Consider the following 22852-nt stretch of genomic DNA (forward strand, 5'->3'; position numbering starts at 1 on the left):
TAAAAGGGACAGAATAAATTTTGTTTAATGGAGTAAAGTATAGCATCACTGGAAAACATTAATAGGATATCAGTGGACCAGAAATTTTAAAGAACGTCTTGAAACTGGCAAATATTGGATCAGAAAGGTAGAACAAGAACAACAATAACAAAAACGACAGCCTAAGATTCTAGAGGTAAAATGATGGTCTTCCTGAGAGTGTCCTAGAGAAGTTCCAAATTCCGAGCCAATAAACATTGTTACCCTGTTCCTAGAACTTTCATTTAATCCTCAAAATCAGTTTATAAAATTGGTACTCTACATGTTAATTTTTCAGAAGAGGAAGCCAAGGCTTAGACAGGTTTTATAATCACACAGATAAATGGAAATGCCAGGAGTTGAACCCAGTTAGTCTGCATCCACAGTCCGTACTTTCAGTTATTATACAGATGTAGGATAAACCAGAGAAACTCATTAGCACTACACTAAGTTCAGGGTCACAGTTAGGCCCTCTATCTTACATAGCTTGCCTCTTTTGTTCCTGGATTAAACCTTGACAATTTCTTTCTACAAAATGCGTGAAATCTGCCTAGAAAGCCCGAGAAAGGAAGAAAGACGTATGAGTTAACTACAGATCACCACATGAGTATAGAGGAAGAAAAATAACAATAAAAAAAAAAGATCTTTACAAAAGCATACCACCACCAGAAACAGAAGTCTCCTTACTCTGTCAACTGTGGAATTTCCAGGCTGCCTGCTCTAAGCTGACCTTTCCTACAGGGAATTTTGGGTATAGGCATACTCTGTCCACAAAAAGGTCACAGTTAATCCTCCCATTCAAAGAAGACGTCTGTCCTGTAAGTGGTAAGACAATACAGCATGGTGGTTAAGAGAATGGACTCTGCGACTGGGCACAGTGACTCATTACCTGTAATCCTAGCAGTATGGAAGGCCAAGTTGGGTAGATCACCTGAGCCCAGGAACTTGAGACTAGCCTGGGCAATATGGCAAAACTTTATCTCAACCCAAAATAAAAATTAGCCGGGTATGGTGGCAAGTGCCTGTGGTCCCAGCTACTTGGGAGGCTAAGGTGAGAGGATCGCTTGAGCCTGGGAGGCGGAGGTTGTAGTGAGAGTCAAGATCGAGCCACTGCACTCCAGCCTGGGCAACACAGTCAGACCCTCTCTCTCAAAAAAATAAAGAATGGGCCAGGCGCAGTGGTTCCTGCCTGTAATCCCAGCACTTTGGGAGGCCAAGGCGGGTGGATCACCTGAGGTCAGGAGTTCATGACCAGCCTGGCCAACATGGTGAAACCCCATCTCTACTAAAAATACAAAAACTAGCTGAGCATGGTGGCACGTGCCTGTAATACTAGCTACTCAGGAGGCTGAGGCAGGAGAATTGCTTGAACCCAGAAGGTGGCGGCTGCAGTGAGCCAAGATCACTCCATTGCACTCCAGCCTGGGTGACAAGAGTGAAAAGGAAAAAGGGAAAAGGGAAGAGAAAAGGAAAGGAAAGACCCTAAAGCTAGCTTGACTGGGTTCAAATTCAGGTTCCTCCACTTAACAGCTATGTAACCTTCGGGAAGTTATTAATGCCTCTGTACCTCACTTTCCCCTTCTGAAAAATAGGGATGATAGGTATATTTATATCCTAAAAATTGTTGTAGGGATTGAGATAATTTTCTTTTTCTTTTTTTTTTTTTCAGACAGAGTTTTGCTCTTGTTGCCCAGGCTGGAGTGCAGTGGCACCATCTCTGCTCACTGCAACCTCTGCCTCCTGGGTTCAAGCGACTCTCTTCCCTCAGCCTCCCGAGTAGCTGGGATTACAGGCACCCACCACCACACCCAGCTAATTTTTGTATTTTTTGAAGAGACAGGGTTTCACCATGTTGGTCAGGCTGGTCTCGAACTCCCGACCTCAGGTGATCCACATGCCTCAGCCTTCCAAAGTGCTAGGATTATAGGTGTAAGCCACCGTGTCCTGCTGAGATAATTTTCATTCAGAATATAACAGTACCTGATCCAGAGAAGACACATGGATATACTAATAACTAGTAGCTACTATTAACTAGCTCCCCCTAGCTATCACACACAGGGAGAAAGATGAAATTAGATGATGGCTAAGAAGTCTTTCCTGGCTTGACATGGTGGCTCACAATTGCAAACCCAGCATTTTGGGAGACTGACGTGGGAGGACTGCTTGAGCCCAAGAGCTCAAGACCAGCCTGGATAGTTCGAGACCAGTCTTGTACAGCAAGACCTCATCTCTAGAGAAAACTTTTTAAAAAATTAGCACGGTGTCAGTTAGGCATGGTGGCTCCTGCCTGTAATCCCAGCACTTTGGGAGGCTGAGGTGGGTGGATCACCTGAGGTCAGGAGTTCGAGACCAGCCTGACCAACATGGAGAAACCCCATTTCTACTAAAAATACAAAATTAGCCAGGCGTGGTGGTGCATGCCTGTAATCCCAGCTACTCAGGAGGCTGAGGCAGGAGAACCGCTCGAACCCAGGAGGCAGAGGTTGCGGTGAGCCGAGATCATGCCATTGCACTCCAGCCTGGGCAACAAGAGTAAAACTCCATCTCAGACAAAAAAAAAAAATTAGCAGTGCGTGGTGGCACGCACCAGTAGTCCTAGCTACTCAGGAGAGTGAGGTGACGGGATGGCTTGAGTCTAGGAGGTAGAGGTTGTAGTGAGCTGAGATCACACCACTGCACTCCGGCCTGGGTGACAGAGCAAGACTGCTTAAAAAAAAAAATTCTTCCAATCTTGAAATCCTACCAGATTCTTAAGAAAAAAAAAAAAAAAATGAAGTTCATCAAATTAGACAAAGTGGATTCCAAAACAATGAAGTATTCTCTGGCATCAGATCAATACTTGCTTTAAATTCGCCCCAAGCCTCTGAAGGCATTTGTTAGACTATTTTAATTTATAACTATTAGCTTTAAGTTGCCTCTCAATAATTCAAGTTAAATGTATACAATAACTTTGGATTTAAAGAATGAGGAGAGTTAACTGACTTCTAGGCAATTTTGATCAATGTCAAGTAACAGTTATAACAGAGCTGTTCCCTGAGTCTTGGCCATAAATTCAGTTCTTTTGATCCAGAAGCTCAAAAATGCAAACTTGCAATATCCAAACAATTCCCCAAAACGAACAAAATATAACAGCTTAACGTTATCTGGAATCTCCGAGGCAACAGGAGGCCAATGAACTGGAAGGCTACAGGGAAAAGTACATCAGTCTAGTAGGCAGTGACAGCTCAGGTTAAAACATGCATGGGGTCAGAAACTTATTCCAAACCTAAGCTAACTAAATGCACAGACTGACTCTGGGTCCCACCCTATCCATTTAGAGTTCTGGATTAACAATAGTTGCCTCAGAAACAACTTGAAGACCCCAGAAACTAAGCCACATGCCCAGAGGTCTTCTTCTCTAAAAGCAACAAGAATCTAAAGCAGACCTCTGAGACTGTACCCAAGGAATCTTTTCAACCTGAAGAAATAAGAGACGGACTCAGCCAACCGCTACAGAAGGATATAGAAAAAATGTGCCCAGGCATGCCAAAGAGAATCACATCTGCGATACATATTACAAGACTAAAAGGACAAGAACTACACACCCACAAGATCCTTAATGAGACTAAAAGAAACTGCCAAAGATTAGACAGTGTAGACAAAGCTTCCATGCCTAGAGTAAGACATTAAAAGTCTCTTTCCTCCTTATAATTTTTTCCTACTTACTTTTCTCTGTGGCATTCCTTGCCACTTCACCACTTTTCTAACTTTTCTGGTTGTTCCATTCTCATTCTACATTTGAGGTTTTAAAAAAATTCCTTTTCTCTGTTCTTTCTCCTACTTACTGTCATAAATAACATTCTAATTAAAGTTACAAAAGAAACTGTAGAAAAAATTAATATAAGGCTTTGACAAATTGTATTTGTTGATACGAATACTGCCTACTTTTTTTCCAGACTGTAATCTCCTAGGTATGTCAAAACATTATGCCTATGCTAATAGCAAAGAAGCTATTAAAGAACACTCAAGTCTAATAAATAATGTTTGGTGACAATAATAGCACAACAAAACAGAGACCAAAGAGATTTCATATAACCTTATGACATATACACAGTAATTCATAATTCTAATAGAAACAAAATCTTTTACCTGAACTCAAAATGCATAGATATAAATATCTCAAAGTTCAGCTGCTTTCAGTACTAATGTGGAAAAAGTTAAAACTCCTTAGCTTTTATTTTAATTGGAAAATAATAACCCTCTTCATACTAAAAAGACAGAAATTATTTTTGACCAAAAAAACCATATAATTTTGTCTTCTTTCTTTCTTTGGGGGCATTTATAGAAGTTGAAGAAGCAACTTTAATCATTCCTTTCTTCCAAGACTTCATTCAAGAACCTCACCTTGGCCAGGTGCGGTAGCCTACACCTGTAATCCCAGCACTTTGGGAGGCTGAGGTGGGTGGATCACTTGAGGTCAGGAGGTGGAGACCAGCCTGGTCAACATGGTGAAACCCCGCCTCTACTAAAAATACAAATATTAGCTGGGTATGGTGGCACATGCCTGTAATCCCAGCTACTCAGGAAGCTGAGGCAAGAGAATTGCATGAACTTGGAAGGCAGAGGTTGCGGTGAGCCGAGATCATGCCACTCCACTACAGCCTGGGTGACAGAGTGAGTGAGACTCCGTCTCAAAAAGAAAAAAAGAAAAAAAAAAGAACCTTGTCTCCACACACACACAAAAAAATGTTTCAATTAGCAAGATATGGTGGCATGTGCCTATAGTCTCAGCTACTTGGGAGGCTGAGGCAGGTGGATCAGTTGAGCTCAATAGGTCAAGGCCGCAGTGAGCTGTGACCATGTCATTGCACTCCCACCTGGGCAACAGAGATCCTGTCTCAAAAAAATAAAAAATAAAAAACTTTTTAAAAAGTATCTTTAAAACTCTGTTCTCTTTAAAGTAACAAAGGTAATGACCCATAATGAAGTACTGACTACTTACATCAACAGCTATCCTGCGATTAAAGTGGGCCTCAACATATATAATTCTTTCAAGTATTTTAGGTAATATTACATGCATATTTCCGAAGTGGTGAGTCTCTGTATATTTTTGTTTATTCTTTTCTCCCTCCAACACTCTTAACTCGATTTTTTCCCCCACAATACATTTTAAAATAATGTCACAGTCCTGCCTATGATAAATTCTTGAATTTATATATTAAGGGCATTAGTTCATTTGAAAATTAAAACTGAAAGAAAAAAGAAACATGATAAAATTTTTTTCTCTTGGCTATTTTTTTTTCTTTTTTTTGAGACAGAGTCTCGCTCTGTCGCCCAGGGTGGAGTGCAGTGGCACGATCTCAGCTCACTGCAAGCTCCGCCTCCCGGGTTCACGCCATTCTCCTGCCTCAGCCTCCCGAGTAGCTGGGACTACAGGCGCCCGCCACCTCACCCGGCTAGTTTTTCATATTTTTTAGTAGAGACGGGGTTTCACTGTGTTAGCCAGGATGGTTTCGATCTCGTGACCTCATGATCCGCCCATCTCGGCCTCCCAAAGTGCTGGGATTATAGGCTTGAGCCACCGTGCCCGGCCGGCTATTTTTTTTTAAGTAGCCTATTAATACATAAGACAGACATGCAAATGATTCCAAGGATATAAAAGAAAAGCAAACATTTCATAAAAGCCATATAAAATATCCATCTTACCAATATCATCAGCAAGGGAATTAGGATCAGATGCCCCAAGGGTAGCTTCGAACTCCTCTTGGAGACGATAGGCTCTTTGGAGTAGAGCTTCGAGTTTATGGATAAATTCAGTACTAATAATATCCTACAAGGAGAGAAAAAGTACACATAACAAATTAAATTCTAATGTTAAAATTCTAAATATTTTTCCCACTTTCAAATAAAAGGCAAAGAAAGTGAGTAATATAAAAAACTACTGATAGATAGTGGAAAGAGTACAGCAGCAGAAGTCAAGAGGCCTGGGTTATAGCTGTGTCTGTGGCAAAATTACCTTAGTTCTTAGTGATTCAGTTTCTTTATCTATAAAATTAAGGAATTAGACTAAATTGGGAGTTCTTAAAGTAAGGTCTCTGAGCCAGCAGCTTCATTATCACCCAAGAACTTGGTAGAAATACAAATTCTTAGGATCCACCCCAGTTCTAGTCAATGAGAAATTCATGGGGTGGGGCCTCCAAAAAAATTCCAAGCCAGACAAGGTAGAACGTGCCTGCAGTCCCAGCTGCTTGGAAGATTGAGGCAGAAAAACTGATTGAGCCCAGGAGTTCTGGGGTATAGTGTACCATGATTGTTCCTATGAACAACCACTGTACTCCAACCTGGGCAGCAAAGCAAGACCCCATTTCTTTAAAAAAAAAAAAATCCTTTAGAAATCAATCTGCTTATTTTGCATATCCTGGGAAAGTCAATAAACTTGATGAATGGTAAATCTGGCATGTAACAATTACCTGAATAGAAAAAGACCAGTAAGAAATACCCCACATAGTCCCAAGGAAGAAAAAAACAGTTCTATTAAATACAACATAAAGCAAATACACTGAATCAACATTAAAAAATATTCTGGGCCAGCACCTTGGCTCATGCCTATAATCCCAGCACTCTGGGAGGCCAAAGTGAAAGGGTCGCTTGAGGCCAGGAGTTCAAGACCAGCCTGAGCAACATAGTGAGACACCATCTTTACAAAAAATTTAAAATTAGCTAGGCATGGTGGTGCATCCCTATAGTCCTAACTACTCAGAGGACAAGGTGGGAGGATCGCTTGAGCCCAGGAGTTCAAGACTCAGCCTGGGTAACAATAGTTAGACCCTACCTCTACAAAAAAAAAAAAAAAAAAAAGATTTGTTTGATTCTTCTAATATTATGAAGACCACTCAAATAAATCACCCTTACATCTACATTTTCTTCAGCAATGGCATCTCCTGCACCCAGTTTAATGGAACCACAAGCTTCATCTTCAGCCTGTCTATTGCGAAAGGTTAGAGCTTGTTCCCATCGACGCAATGCCTCTTCAAACAATTCCATACCTAAAAATTAAGAACAGAAATTAAAACCAATGCCAAAATAAAATTATTTGGGGCCTGAAGTGTTTTTGTACATTATCACCAATGGCACAGTCAAATTTTGACACTAAAGAATCATACATCATTTCATGGTAGAATCTTAATTTCCCAATATATTCTCAGCCTATGGTTCTGGTTAACCAAAAATCAGAGAGACAAAATGGCCAATATGTTTTCATTTCTTTATAACACAAATGTATACAGTGCTCAGAATTTTTCTAAAGGAATATCATGAATTCATCAAAAGTTTCACAGTAATAGCTATTTTTTATAGTCACATAACTATGTTTCAAAATATTCCTGCAAAGTAAAAGGAAAACTAATGGGAAGAAACCAGTTTACAAAAAGCTATCTGGTTTATAAGTTCTCAGAAGAAAGTAAAGCTGAAGATGGCTGGGCACGGTGGCTTATGACTATAATCCCAGCACTTTGGAAGCCCAAGGTGGGTGGATCACCTGAGGTCAGGAGTTCAAGACCAGTCTGGCCAACACGGTAAAACCCCATCTCTACTAAGAATACAAAAAGCAGCCAGGTGTGGTGATACGTGTCTGTAATCATGGCTACTCAGGAGGCTGAGGCAGGAGAATCGGCTTGAACCTGGGAGGCAGAGGTTGCAGTGAGCCGAGATTGTGCCACTGCACTCCAGCCTAGGCTACAGAGCAACACTCCATCTCAAAAAAAAAGAAAGTAAAGCTGAAGAAAAGATAATAATATAGAAATCTAAAATAAGTCTTTTCCACCTTTTGTCCCCTAAAGGGTGTCTTGAACCACTGTGATCCCAGCAGGCTGATGTGGATAAACCGGTGGGCCACAGTTAAAAATTGCAAGATATTGGATGAACCCATCAAAAGTTAGTTATAGTCCAAGCAGGAATTTCATTTCCTTGCTGACAAAAGCTTTGTGGGAAAAAAGATGAACATGTGATTCTTCTTCTCCAAATTAAAAAACAAGACTTACAAAAATAATGATGTACTTCAAACAAAACAAAAATAGTTTAAGACTTCAACTTTTAAAGTATTTTTAAAATGTTAAATATTAAAGAAAAATATCTTTAAAAGCTGTTTAAGAATCTGGGCAAGTCATTCTCTCGATGTTTTTAAGATACGGTAGCTAAAAAATACCTCTCCTCTCAAGTCATTTCTTCAATTACCTATAGAACCTACAATCCTAAATGAATAAAATTTCATATTTATTTGTTATTTATTTATTTATTATTATTTTGAGACAGAGTCTCACTCTGTTGCCCAGGCTGGAGTGCAGTGGTGCCGTATCGGCTCACTGCAACCTCCTGCCTCAACCTCCCGAGTAGCTGGGATTATAGGCATGTACAACCACGCCCAGCTAATTTTTGTATTTTTAGTAGAGATGGGTTTTCACCATGTTGGCCAAACTGGTCTCAAACTCCTGACCTCAGGTGATCCACCCGCCTCAGCCTTCCAAAGTGCTGAGATTACAGGCGTGAGCCAACACGCCCAGATTCTTTTATTTTTTTTTAAGTATTTATTTATTTATTTGTAGAGATGAGGTTTCACTATGTTACCCAGGCTGGTCTCAAACTCCTGGGCTCAAGCAATCCTCCCACCACAGCCTCCCTAAGTTCTGGGATTACAGGTGTGAGCTACCGCACTTGGACTAAAATTTCTTAAAATGAATTGTAGGCCTTTCCTTCTTGTTTGATTTTCTGTAGCAAAAAATAGCTTTTGAATCTTCCTCCTAAAACATTTAAGCACATAAACCAATTATATCACCATCTAGTCTCCTTTCTCCAAGTTACGCAACTCTAATTCCTTCATCCTTTTCTCACACTATCCCTTCTGTACATTTATTATTTGGGTTGAACATACGAACACAGGAAAAATTTTTTTTTTTTTTTTTAGGTTTTTTTGGTCTCTTTTTTTAGAGATGGGGTCTTACAATGTTCCCCCAGATTGGTCTTGTACTTCTGGGCTCAAGTGATCCTCCCACTTCAGCCTCTCAAGTAGCTAGGACTACAAGCATGTGCCACCACACTTGGCTTCAGGAAGAATTATTTTACAGCAGAGTTGTATAATACAAAGATAAAACTTGTGTCCTCAAGAAGTACTATGTATATCTCACTATAGAACATAGTTCAGACTACCAAATATCATCAGTTTTGTAACAGAAAGTCAAATATAGTCACCAATCTTTTTTTAATGTCATCAATTTTATAAAGAGAATTGAAACAGATGAGTGATGATACCAGGTGATCCATAGGGGTCCTAGCAATCTTAATCCTATAACACAAAGACCCCCTGTGGTGTCTCTAGTTTTACTCTGTATTTCTTCAATTTGAATTTTTAATATTCTGGGTTATTGTTGTTGTTTTAAGAAAAAGGGCTCTGTCACCCAGGCTGTAGTGCAGTGGCACAATTAGCTCACTGTAACCTTGAACTCCTAGGCTCAAATGATCCTCCTGCCTCAGCCTCCCAAGTAGGTAAGACTACAGGTACATGCCACCATATCCAGCCATAAACTTGTAATATTAACAGAAGCTGTGAGTGTAAGTTTTCTAGACATAGGGTAATCTAGAAACATAGTGAATTTAAATCTCTGGAGACCTTCTTTCCCCATAGGAGTACCCACAGTGATGGCACTGGAGATGATATAGTCTAACTATTCTAGAGAGCAGGAATGCATTCTGAGGCACTCAGTCCTTCTACACAGAGCCATCAGCCCTTTACTGCTCAATGGCCAGGGCCACATCAAGTTTACTGGTTTTGTGTCCTGTTTAGTATGCATTTCCATTAAAAGGAAGATAGCCTGAAAAAGAATAGAGAATAGGGAAAAGCATTTGAATCTTCTGATTCAACAACAAGTTCTTCTCCAGGGCTCCAGTGAGGCTCCATAGACATGTTCATGGTCAAGAAATACTGAGATGTGAAACACAGAAGGCCTCTTTCCATTTAAAATTGTTTTCTGGATATAACAATACAAATGATAGCTAGATAAAACATATTTAGTAAAGTGAATTCTGATAGATTCATTATATAACAGTCAACAGATTAGGTGAAGATAGTGTAGTAGGCTGAATAATGGTCACCCAAAGATCAGGTCCTAATTCCTAGAATAAGTAAATGTTACCTTATAAATAAAGGTAACATCTTACATCTTTGTAGATGTAATTAAGAATCCCAACACAGGGAGATTATCCTAGTTTATGTGGTGGACCCTAAATCTAATCAAAAGTGTCCTTATAAGAGAAGGGTGGCTGGGTGAGGTGGCTCATGCCTGAAATCCCGGCACTTTAGGAGGCCAAGGCGGGTAAATCACCTGAGCTCAGGAGTTCAAGACCAGCCTGGCTAACATGGTGAAACCCCGTCTCTACTAAAAATACAAAAAATTAGCCAGGGGTAGTGGTGCACACCTGTAAGCCCAACTACTTGGGGAGGCTGAGGCATGAGAATCACTTGAACCCGGGAGATGGAGGTTGCAGCGAGCCGATGTTGCACCACTGCACTCCAGCCTGGGTGACAGAGTGAGACTCTGTCTTAAAAAAAAAAAGAGAGAGAGAGATAGGGAGATTTGATACACACAGAGGAGAATGTGACACGGAGACAAAGGTAGAGACTGGAATGATGTGGCCACGAGCCAAACAATGTTGGAAGCCACCAAAAGCTGGAAGAGGCCAGGAAAAGATTCTCCCCTAAGCCTCCAGAGAGAGCATGGCTCTATTGACTTCTTGATTTCAGCCCAGTGATAATGAACTTCTAGCGTCCAAAACTCTGAATGAATAAATTTCTGTTGTTTTAATTTTGTTGTATTAGTTTAATACAATGTATGATGTTATGAAGACCAGATACAATGGATATAAGAACATTTAAAATTGTAGTTGCTTCTCTTAGAACAATTCACTGTTCTTTAATTTCAACTTACCATTGACCACGGTGGCTCATGCCTGTAATCCCAGTACTTTGGGAGGCTGAGGCAGGCAGATTGCTTGAGCTCAGGAGTTCAAGACCAACCTGGCAACATGACAAAACCTCATCTCTACAAAAATGTTTTAAAAATTTAGCTGGGCATGGTGGCATGCACCTGTGGTCCCAGCTACTCAGGAGGCTGAGGTGGGAGGATCACTTGAGCCCAGGAGGTTGAGGCTGCAATGAGCAGTAATCGGGCCACTGTACTCCAGCCTGGGAGACAGAGCAAGACCCTGTCTGTCTCAATAAATAAAAAACAAAAACAAAACAAATTAAATGTAAGCACAATATCTTAAAATGTTATCATCTCATTCCTACCCATTAAGTATAAGTTCTCTGGAGTAGTCACAGGAATATTAACAAGTTTAATATCATCTTCATCTGCTTTGTCCCAGGAATTAGAATTGCCACAAGCGCAGCTATGACAAGAATTGACACTCTGGACCTGAAATTAAGATGGACAGAAGTTACTTCAAATCTCTTTCATGATAATATGTTGTGATCTTTCATATTTACAAATTATGTTTATAAATGCTATTAGTGGTAAGACAACCCAGGTAATTTCCACATGAAGAAATAATTCTGATGATATTCAATCAAACTTAGAAATCACGATTCTATTATAAGCCTGTATGCTCAAAAATACACAAGTAGAATAATATTTTGAATGTAAATCACTTATTTCCATCAGAAATCAGGCAGTTATGTTTATATTGTTTTAAGCATTCACTTATAAACTTTATACCTACTTTGATTTAAGCTAGCTAGCTTATTTTTCTTTTAGAATGTTTTACAAGGCTGACTCTCTGCTAAATGAGACCTAAAATAAAAAAGCCACTATCGTCCTTGTAAATGCCCTTTACTGGCAAGGTCCACTGAACAAATCATTTCAATCACCTCTATGCAGATGATTCTCAAATCCCTAATCCCAGTTCTGTCCTAATTCCAGTTCAGTTTTGAGAAATCTAAGCCCACATCATCATTTGCCTTTTAGGTGACTCCATTTGGCTTTTCTGCTGGCATCTGACACTTTTGACATAACAACATCTGGGTCAATGATGGACTGCATATACAACAGTCAACCCTATCGTAAGATTACAAAATTGTATTTTTACTGTACTTTTCCTATGTTCAGATATGTTTAGATACACAAATACCATTGTGTTCCAACTGCCTACATTATTCAGTACAGTAGCATATGGTACAGATTTGCAGCCTAGGAGCAACAAGTTACAACATACAGCCTACAGATTATGCTGCTTCTGAAATGAAGAGTAAAATATTCATCTAATTAATTAGGGTGGTATTTGAACGGTCTACTGTAACCAGTATAAAAATATTGGCAACTATGCTAAATTTATGTTTTTGTTAAATTATAAGATTTAACAAAAGAGGAATGATGTGTTCAGTTAGGCAAGTACAGTACAGTGATTCCAAAGACTTGTTACACTATTATCCTGAAATTCACCTGATCTACTTCTAGCCAACAAGGGCTTCAACTTTGAATTGAGGAAATTCAGATGAGGCACTTCGCAGACACTGAGGAAGTCCACATTATAGAACAGGCATATTCTGGCCAGGCACAGTGGCTCACGCCTGTAATCCCAGCACTTTGGAGGCTGAAACAGACAGATCACTTGAGGTCAGGAGTTCAAGACTAGCCCAGCCAACATGATGAAACCACGTAAAAATACAAAAACTAGCCGGATGTGGTGGCGCATGCCTATAATCCCAGCTACTCGGGAGGCTGAGGCAGGAGAATCACTTGAACCTGGGAGGTGGAGGCTGCAGTGAGCCAAGATCACGCCACTGCCCTCCAGCCTGGGCAACAGGGTGAGACTCCATCTCAAAAAAAAAAAGAAACAAAAAAAAAAGAAAAGAAAAGAAAAAAAGAAAAAAGAATAGGTATATTCCATCAATACACTGCCAAAAAGAAAAAAAAAGAAAAAAAGAATAGGCATATTCTTCATTATGCTGCTTGGTTTCACATAAGACTAAAAGTCTGCAGGCCTTTGATCTAGCTGTTCCTGTCCTAGAAGAACCTTTAAAACTTTAGTACATTTTTAGGCATTACAGAATAGGGCAGCTATAGATTCCAGTGAAATATGGAAGCAAGGTACAGAATAGAATATGGTGTTCTATAAACTATGAAGAAAAAATGAATACAGGCCAGGCACGGTGGTTCATGCCTGTAATCCTAGCAATTTGGGAGGCTAAGGTGGGCGGATCACCAGGTCAGGAGTTCCGAGACCAGCCTAGCCAACATGGTAAAACCCCATCTCTATTAAAAATACAAAAATTACCGGGGTGTGGTGGCACATGCCTGTAATCCCAGCTACTTGGGAGGCTGAGGCAGGAGAATCGCTTGAACCCAGGAGGTGGAGGTTGCAATGAGCTGAGATCGCGCCACTGAGCTCCAGCCTGGGCGACAGAGCGAGACTTCATCTCAAAAGAAAAAAAAGAAATTGTTAATGTTGTTTATCTCCATGGAGGGGAAGTGAATGGATCAGGAACACTATTTTATTTTATTTATTTAATTTAATTTAATTTTATTATTATTTTTATTTTATTTTATTTTATTTGAGATAAGGTTTCGCTATGTTGCCCAGGCTGTCTTTGAACTCCTGGACTGAACTGATGTTGCCTCAATCTTCTGAATAGCTGAGACTATAGGTACCACCATAGCACCCAGCTCTCACTGTATATTCTTTTGCCTGTTCTGTATTTAATAGCAGGTACATATTCTACCCATTTTTAAAATTAATCTTTAAATCACATTCGATTTAAACAAACACTAACTTCATTCTTCACTTGTCAATCAGCATTAATATTAATGCTCCAAATAAAGATGGGCAGCCTCCTGCTTGTCAGTCAATACTGTATTAATGATCCAAAGAGGGAGGTGAAGAACCTCACACTTGGCTTCAGCAAACCAAATACTTTTTTTTTTTTTGAGACGGAGTCTCGCTCTGTCGCCCAGGCTGGAGTGCAGTGGCGCCATCTCAGCTCACTGCAAGCTCCGCCTCCTGGGTTCACGCCATTCTCCTGCCTCAGCCTCCCGAGCAGTTGGGACTACAGGCGCCCGCCACCTCACCCGGCTAGTTTTTTGTATTTTTTAGTAGAGACTGGGTTTCACCGTGTTAGCCAGGATGGGCTCGATCTTCTGACCTCGTGATCCACCCGTCTCGGCCTCCCAAAGTGCTGGGATTACAGGCTTGAGCCACCGCGCCCAGCCCCAAATACTTTCATCTAAGTAGGCTCATCAAGCGATTACTGTGACCCAGCACAAACTCTGGATGCATTGTCCAGCTTCTTGCAGAACAGCTAATTTTTTTTAATGACTCTTTTTAATTTTAATTTTTGATATTTGTGGATATATGGTAGGTGTATATATTTACGGGGTACATAACACATTTTGATATATACAACGTGTAGTGATCATATCAGCGTACATGGGGTATCCATCACCTTTATCTTTAAGCATTTATCCCTTCTTCGTGTTATAAACAATCTAATTATACTCTTTATTTTTTAATGTATAATAAATTATGTCGACTGCAGTCACCCTGTTGTGCTATCAAATACTAGATCTTATTTATTCTATTTGCCTATATCTTTGTACCCATTAACCATTCCACTTCCCCTCCAGCCCCCATTACCTTTCCCAGCCTCTGGTAACCATCACTCTACTCTCTATCTCCATGAGTTCAATTGTTTTAATTTTTAGCTCCCACAAATAAGTGAAAACAAGAACATCTAATTTTGAAGCAATACTTCCACATCAACACTATTTTCACAGGACCCCATGAGACCACATCACTTATTCAAATAAACCTAGAACCAAATTGACTGAATGGTCAGCAAAAAGGTACTTTATTTGCCTAAAGAAAGCAGATTTAATCAGATGATTTCTTAAGATTATTTCCATACTAAGAACTACAAGTATATGACACTTAAACTAATAGATCACAAGATATATAAACAAAAATTTTTTTAATTAATTTTTCTGTACTTACGGAGGCCAAACTCTGTGCAGAACCTGAATATTTATTGAAAAGTCCTCCATTAGCATAGTTACAAGCTTGAGATCCTTTGTCTTTGGTAGAACTTAAAGATAATGTCAAATTCTGTCTGCTACCGGAACAACTTGAACCTATCACATAAACATACTGATATTAAAAGTATCAATAATGTCAATGATAAATTTCAGGTAAGAATTTCAGAGTTTATAATACATTTATCCAGAAAACTAATTTTAAAACACACATCACTCAACTGTGTAAATTATTAAATGTACACCATTATTAAAATCTAAATCTTTATATAATCTTTCTTTAACACTGCTAAAATCTGCTTCTGAAATGAAGAATAGAATGTTTACCTAATAAATTAAGATGGTATTTGAATGGTCTATTGTAATCAGTATAAAAATACTGGTGACTATGTTAAACTTACAATTTTATTAAATTATAAATTTAACAAAATACAGGCATTTTCTTTTCTGAATTACATCAAAACCTTACCCATATCTCACTGCATTGTGATTAGTCATACTTCTGTCTTTTCTACTCATCTATCCATTCTTCTAAGGCAGACATTTTATCTTAGTCTTTTGTTTTTTCTTTTTTTGAGAAAATATCTCACTCTGTCACCCCGGCTGAAGTGCAGTGGTGCAATCACATCTCACTGCAGCACTGACCTCCAGGGTCAGGTGATCCTCCCACTTCAGCCTCCTGAGTAGCTGGGACTACAACAGACATGTGCCACCACACCTAGCTAATTTTTTTACTGTTATTTTTGTAGAGATGTGATCCCACTATGTTGCCCAGGCTGGTTTAAACTCCTAGGCTCAAGCCATCTTCCTGCTTTGGCCTCCCAAAGTGCTGGGATTACAGTAATGAACCACCATGCCAGGCCTTAGTTTTTCTTAATGCAGCAGTTAAGACGTTCCTGGATTTAAATCCCGGCACTTATAAATTATATGACCTTGGGCAAGTCACTTAGCTTTTGCATATCTCATTTTTCTTTATGTAGAAAATAGAAACAATAACAAGACTACAGTCCTAATTCATAGGATTGCTGTAAGGTTAAATAAAGCACTGCATATATGGCACTTACCTGAGACCTAATAAAATCTCAGCAAGTGACAGCAATCATTACTGTTGCAATGTTCACTGCACTTGGTACAAAATGTCACTCATTAATTGTATGCTGGACAGTTGAATCACAAAAGCATACCACACACTCACTAAATAATAAAAAACTAAGAAACTCAGCATGCTTAAGAAATTATTTTTATTCATACGATATCTTTTTTTTTTTTTTTTGAGACGGAGTCTTGCTCTATGGCCCAGGCTGGAGTGCAGTGGCATGATCTCAGCTCACGGCAAGCTCCACCTCCCAGGTTCACGCCATTCTCCTGCCCCAGCCTCCCGAGTAGCTGGGACCACAGGCACCTGTCACTATGACTGGCTAATTTTTTGTATTTTTTAGCAGAAACGGGATTTCACTGTGTTAGCCAGGATGGTCTCGATCTCCTGACCTCATGATCCGCCCGCCTCAGTCTCCCAGAGTCCTGGGATTACAGGTGTGAGCCACCGCACCCGGCCTCATACGGTATCTTTAACAAAAATTAAAGATCCTTTAAAAGACAGCAATTTACTTCTTGAATTCTACACGCTAAGGAAATAGACAAGGATATGCAAAATAAGAAAAACACAAACATCCTAAAGGGAACAATGGGGAAATGATTAAACTGGGGTACATTCGTACAAATTAACACTAGTTATATATTAAAAATGATAGCACAGAGGGATATTTATTGACCTGGAAAGACATTCTTACACACTGTCAAGTATCTTAAAAGCAGGTTACAAAATGTCTGATCACAATTTTACTTAAAATACATAAATAATTTACTTAAAATACATAAATAATTTACTTGTATATAACATTTTATGTCTCAATACGACATTTAAATGCAAATATAAGTGGACTGATATACGTGAAAGTATTATCAGTAGTTATTTCTGGGTACCAGAATGTTAAGTAATTTTAATTTTTTCTGTTTGCTTATCTACGTTTTCTAATCTTTCTAAAATAAATCTGTATTACTTTTGAGTTAAATAATATATTAGGAAGAAAATTCTGGAGACTAAAAGACTAAAATCACTGTATTGCAATTATGATTTACACATAAAATTTCTTTTGTACACTTAATTCAACTATTTCCACATACCTTTGTCTGATGCTGTTCTTTTAGTGTACTCAAGTATGAGGTGCTCTGGTTCCCATGGTAATATTTTTCCTTTCTTCTTTCCACGTTTTCTTTTAAAGTGATGGGCCAGAAAAATTACAGATATAGCACTCACTGCCGTTACCACAAACAACTTTTTAGCCACTGGAGAAAACTTGATCTGGAAAAGATGCAGTTAAAATTGAAAAAAATATCTTTAATTTGTTCACTTAGAAGAAGGACCTAATAACTAAACTTACTCTTAATCCAACCTATTTCTAACTACTAACAAGAGAATATAATTTTACTCTTTCAATGACAAGCTAGCCCAATTTTACTTTTTGAAAATATTTTAGGCCGGGCGCGGTGGCTCAAGCCTGTAATCCCAGCACTTTGGGAGGCCGAGACGGGTGGATCACGAGGTCAGGAGATCGAGACCATCCTGGCTAACACGGTGAAACCCCGTCTCTACTAAAAATACAAAAAACTAGCCGGGCAAGGTGGCGGGCGCCTGTAGTCCCAGCTACTCTGGAGGCTGAGGCAGGACAATGGCGTAAACCCGGGAGGCGGAGCTTGCAGTGAGCTGAGATCCGGCCACCGCACTCCAGGCCGGGTGACAGAGCAAGACTCCGCCTCAAAAAAAAAAAAAAAAAAAAGAAAATATTTTAAATGTTGTAATTTATTACTCACTACTCTGAAGATATCAGGTAAACAATATTACCCCAAAGTCAATGGGAGCAGAAAATAATTCAACCCCATTAATATTTTTTGAGCAATTAAGGATTAATTCACACAACTGAATCTTCTGTCTGAATCACAGCAAGATTTTTAATTACATGGATGATTAAATTAGACTTAAACTGAGCTTTTAAAAAGCTACCTGGAAACTTGAGGAAATAGAAGCTAAATCAATTTCTAAATACTTTCTAAATAAGCCATTTTATTCACGAATTTTATTTTTCTTTTTTTTTGAGACGGAGTCTCGCTCTGTCGCCCAGGCTGGAGTGCAGTGGCCGGATCTCAGCTCACTGCAAGCTCCACTTCCCGGGTTTACGCCATTCTCCGGCCTCAGCCTCCAGAGTAGCTGGAACTACAGGCGCCCGCCACCTCGCCCGGCTAGTTTTTTTTTTGTATTTTTAGTAGAGACGGGGTTTCACCCTGTTAGCCAGGATGGTCTCGATCTCCTGACCTCATGATCCGCCCGTCTCGGCCTCCCAAAGTGCTGGGATTACAGGCTTGAGCCACCACGCCCAGCCTATTCACGAATTATTTAACAAATATTTCTTCAGAATCTCAAAGTACCAGGACTGCGTTGTGAATTAAAATCTTACTGTAATTCTATTCTATGAGCACATAATAAGTGCCTACAACCAATCAGGAAGCACTAGACATATGGAGGTCACAGATCTTGCATTCTGCATATACTTGTCTATTTCCCTCAAGCAGTGTGCTAATAGTGGAGACAGATATGTTGGCAAATAATTACAGCACAATGTGAATAAATACAGTCATACAAGTACTAAGTTACATAAGTACAACATCAGAGCAAGAAGTGATTAACTTTCTCTTGGGAGACAAATACTATTAAATAACTAAAAGCAGAGGAATTCTAAAATAAAGCTAAGGCTTGGAATGTAGAGAGCTGGAAAGAATGTCACTTCCAACCTTCCAACACCAAAATATTCTGACTCCATCAGAATACGGAAATCAGAGGGCAACCAACTGCCCCCTAAACTAATGAGACAGGCATTTGCAGAGAGAGAAGACATTAGCATTGGCTTACATGGACAAAACACAGCAGAACATTAGCAAGAAGAGGTCAGCAAGCATGGTTTCAAAACTGGTGGAGAAAGAACATATTGTTGAGAGGTGGGAGAGAGGTGCTGCAAATGTAGGTGAAATCCACACCTTTTCTGCATATCTTATCAACAAGAATCACCAGGCACTCACAGAAAATACTGAAAGAGTCCTACGAAAGTCTCCCTAATGGTACAGAGGGAGGGAAACAGCAGCTTCTGTGAAGGGCATGAACCAGCACCAGAACCTTTCTCCTCTATCCCCATTAAAGAACAAAAGCCTTGAACTGTGGATGCATCTTTAACTTTAGAGAGAAATTTATGCCATTAAATGCTTATATTAAAAAGGGAAAGATGGCCGGGCGCGGTGGCTCAAGCCTGTAATCCCAGCACTTTGGGAGGCCGAGACGGGCGGATCACGAGGTCAGGAGATTGAGACCATCCTGGCTAACACAGTGAAACCCCGTCTCTACTAAAACATACAAAAAACTTGGCGGGGCGAGGGGCGGGCGCCTGTAGTCCCAGCCACTCGGGTGGCTGAGGCAGGAGAATGGCATAAACCCGGGAGGCGGAGTTTGCAGTGACCTGAGATCCAGCCACTGCACTCCAGCCTGGGCGACAGAGCGAGACTCCGTCTCAAAAAAAAAAAAAAAAGGGAAAGATATCAAATCAGTAATCTAAGCTTTCGACTTAAGAATCTAGAAAAAAGAAGTACAAATTCAACCTAAAACAAGCAGGAGATAGGAAGCATTATAAAGATTAAAGCAGAAATCAGTAAGACCAACAGCTAGTTTTTTTGGAAGGAAAACTAATAAAACCTCTAGCCAGTCTCATTAAGAAAAAAAAGCAAGAATGACACAAATTACCAAAATCAGAAAAACAATAGGAGTCATCACTGCAGACCTCACAAAGGTCTGTAAAAAGGATCCTATAAACAATTCTATGTCCATAAATTCAAGTTCTTTGAAAGACAAAATCAAAACTCACTTGCAAAAAAAAAAAAAAAGGTAACACGAGCAGTTAAATATCTATTAAAGAATTGAATAGGTAGTGAAAAACCTTCCAACAAAGAAAACTGAAGGCCAAATTATACCAAGTAAAGAAGAAACAGTATCAATTTCACACAATGAGGATACTTCCCAATCATGTTATCAATCTAGTCCAGATGCTGTTTGACTTATGATGGAGTTATAGCCCAATAAATCCATCCTAAGTTGAAAACATAAGTCAAAAATGGATTTAATAAACCCAACCTACCAAACATCATGGCTTAGCCTATCTTAAACATGCTCAGAACACTTATTAACACATCAGCTACAGTTGGGCAAAATCATGTAACACAAAGCCTCTTTTATGATAAAGTCTTAAATATCTCATGTAATTTATTGAATACCATACGTTACGTCAAATTTGCAATGGTTGTGCATCATCGTAAAGTCAAAAAATTGTTAAGTTGGGGACAGTTAATATCAAAGCCAGACAAAGACATCACAAAAAATAAAACTATAGGTTAAAATCCCTCATTGATAGATGCAAAAAACTTCCACAAAATATTAACAAATAAAATTCATCAATATATTTAAAAATATATAAATAACCAAGTGGCATACATCCTAGGAATGCAAATCTGGTTCAACATTTAAAAATCAATGTAACTTACCATAATATCAACTAAAGAAAAGCCATGATATTATCTCAACAGATGTGAAAAGAACACTTTAAAATATTCAACATCCATTTATGATTACTTAAAAACTCCCAGCAAATTAGGAATAGAAGGTGTAGTAGGTTGAATAGTGTCCCAGAATGATTCATGTCCACCTGGAATGTCAGAATGTAATCATATTTGAAAATAGGGTCTTTAGGCCGGGCGTGGTGGCTCAAGCCTGTAATCCCAGCACTTTGGGAGGCCAAGACGGGCGGATCACGAAGGTCAGGAGATCGAGACCATCCTGGCTAACATGGTGAAACCCCGTCTCTACTAAAAAATACAAAAAAAACTAGCCGGGCGAGGTGGCGGGCGCCTGTAGTCCCAGCTACTCGGGAGGCTGAGGCAGGAGAATGGCGTGAACCCGGGAGGCGGAGCTTGCAGTGAGCTGAGATCCGGCCACTGCACTCCATCCCGAGCGACAGAGTGAGACTCCGACTCAAAAAAAAAAAAAGAAAATAGGGTCTTTGCTGATATAATCAAGGTAAGAATTCAGATGAGACCATATTGCCCTCAATCCAATGACAGTATCTTTATAAACCATAAATACACAAAGGGAAAGGCCATGTAAAGAGACTGAAGTTATGCTGTGATATGGTTTGGCTGTGTCTCCACCCAAATCTCATCTTCAATTGTAGCTCCCATAATTCCCGCACGTTGTGGGTTGGCCCCGGTGGGAGATAATTGAATCATGGGGGCAGTTTCCCCCATACTGTTCTCATGGTAGAGAATAAGTCTCACAAGATCTGATGCTTTTATAAGGGGAAACCCCTTTCACTTGGCTCTCACTTCTCTCGTCTGCCACCATGTAAGACTCGACTTTTGCCTTCCACCATAATTGTGAGGCCTCAACCAGCCACATGGAACTGTGAGTCCATTAAACCTCTTTTTCTTTATAAATTACCCAGTCTCAGGTATGTCTTTATCAGCAGAGTGAGAACAGACTAATCCATGCTGCTATAGTCAACAATGTCTGGAGTCACCAGAAGCTGGAAAAGGCAAGGAAGGATTCTCCCTTAGAACCTTCAGAGGAAGTGTGGCTCTGCTACACTGTGATTTCAGCCTCCATAACTAAAAAATTAAATTTCTATTGTTTTAAGTCACCAAGTTTGCAGTAATTTGTTATGGTAACTCTAGGGTACTAACACAAAAGGGAAATTCCTCCATCTGATAAAGGGTATTTATTTTTAAAACTTTTAGCTAATATCATGCTTAATGGTGAAAGACAAAATGCTTTCTTCATAATATCATGAACAAGGCAAGGATGTCATTTCACCAATGTCATATTAGAAGTACTAGCCAGTACAAAAAGTTAAGAAACAGGAACAAATGGAATACATTAGAAAGGAAGAAGTAAAACTATTCACAAATGATACAGCTGTCTATATAGAAAGTTCCAAAGAATCAACAAAAAAGCTCCTATAACTAGTAGGTAAGTTTCACAAGATAACAGAATACAAAATCAATATACACTATCAACTGTATTTCTACATAGCAGCAATAAGCAACTGGAATTTGAATTTTAAAAAGTAACACTATTTATAATAGCACCAAGAAAAAGAAAAGGAAAATATTAGAGCTAAATCTAATAAAATCTGTGCTAGATAACAACGAAACACCAAAGAAGATAAAAGGAGAGAGACATCATATTCATGGATTACAGGAATTTTTCTCTCCAATTTGATCTATATAAACAACATAATCCAAACAAAAAACCCAGAAAAATTTTTTGTAGATACTGATAAGCCTATTTTTATTTTTATTTTTATTATACTTTAAGTTCTAGGGTACATGTGCATAACGTGCAGGTTTGTTACATATGTATACATGTGCCATGTTGGTGTGCTGCACCCATCAACTCGTCAGCACCCATCAATTCATCATTTATATCAGGTATAACTCCCCAATGCAATCCCTCCCCCCTCCCCCCTCCCCATGATAGGCCCCAGTGTGTGATGTTCCCCTTCCCGAGTCCAAGTGAGCTCATTGTTCAGTTCCCACCTATGAGTGAGAACACGCGGTGTTTGGTTTTCTCTTCTTGTGATAGTTTGCTAAGAATGATGGTTTCCAGCTGCATCCATGTCCCTACAAAGGAC

At 39.4% G+C, this 22852-nt stretch overlaps 1 protein-coding gene across 4 annotated transcripts in view; it reads right to left on the minus strand.

Annotated features, from left to right (window-relative positions):
- Positions 1 to 22852, minus strand: part of MIGA1 (mitoguardin 1) — a 100630-nt gene that overhangs the window by 53468 nt on the left and 24310 nt on the right. For all 4 annotated transcript variants that reach the window (XM_023209039.1, XM_023209021.1, XM_023209029.1 and 1 more), the window contains 5 exons: positions 17256 to 17433; positions 15034 to 15170; positions 11336 to 11462; positions 6910 to 7043; positions 5704 to 5827 (listed from right to left, as the gene is read on the minus strand). In XM_023209039.1, coding sequence (XP_023064807.1) covers positions 5704 to 5827; positions 6910 to 7043; positions 11336 to 11462; positions 15034 to 15170; positions 17256 to 17433 — 700 coding nt within the window. The remainder of the gene's footprint in view (positions 1 to 5703; positions 5828 to 6909; positions 7044 to 11335; positions 11463 to 15033; positions 15171 to 17255; positions 17434 to 22852) is intronic.

Source organism: Piliocolobus tephrosceles, chromosome 1, assembly GCF_002776525.5.
Source record: "Piliocolobus tephrosceles isolate RC106 chromosome 1, ASM277652v3, whole genome shotgun sequence".
In the NCBI taxonomy this organism is placed as follows: domain Eukaryota; kingdom Metazoa; phylum Chordata; class Mammalia; order Primates; family Cercopithecidae; genus Piliocolobus; species Piliocolobus tephrosceles.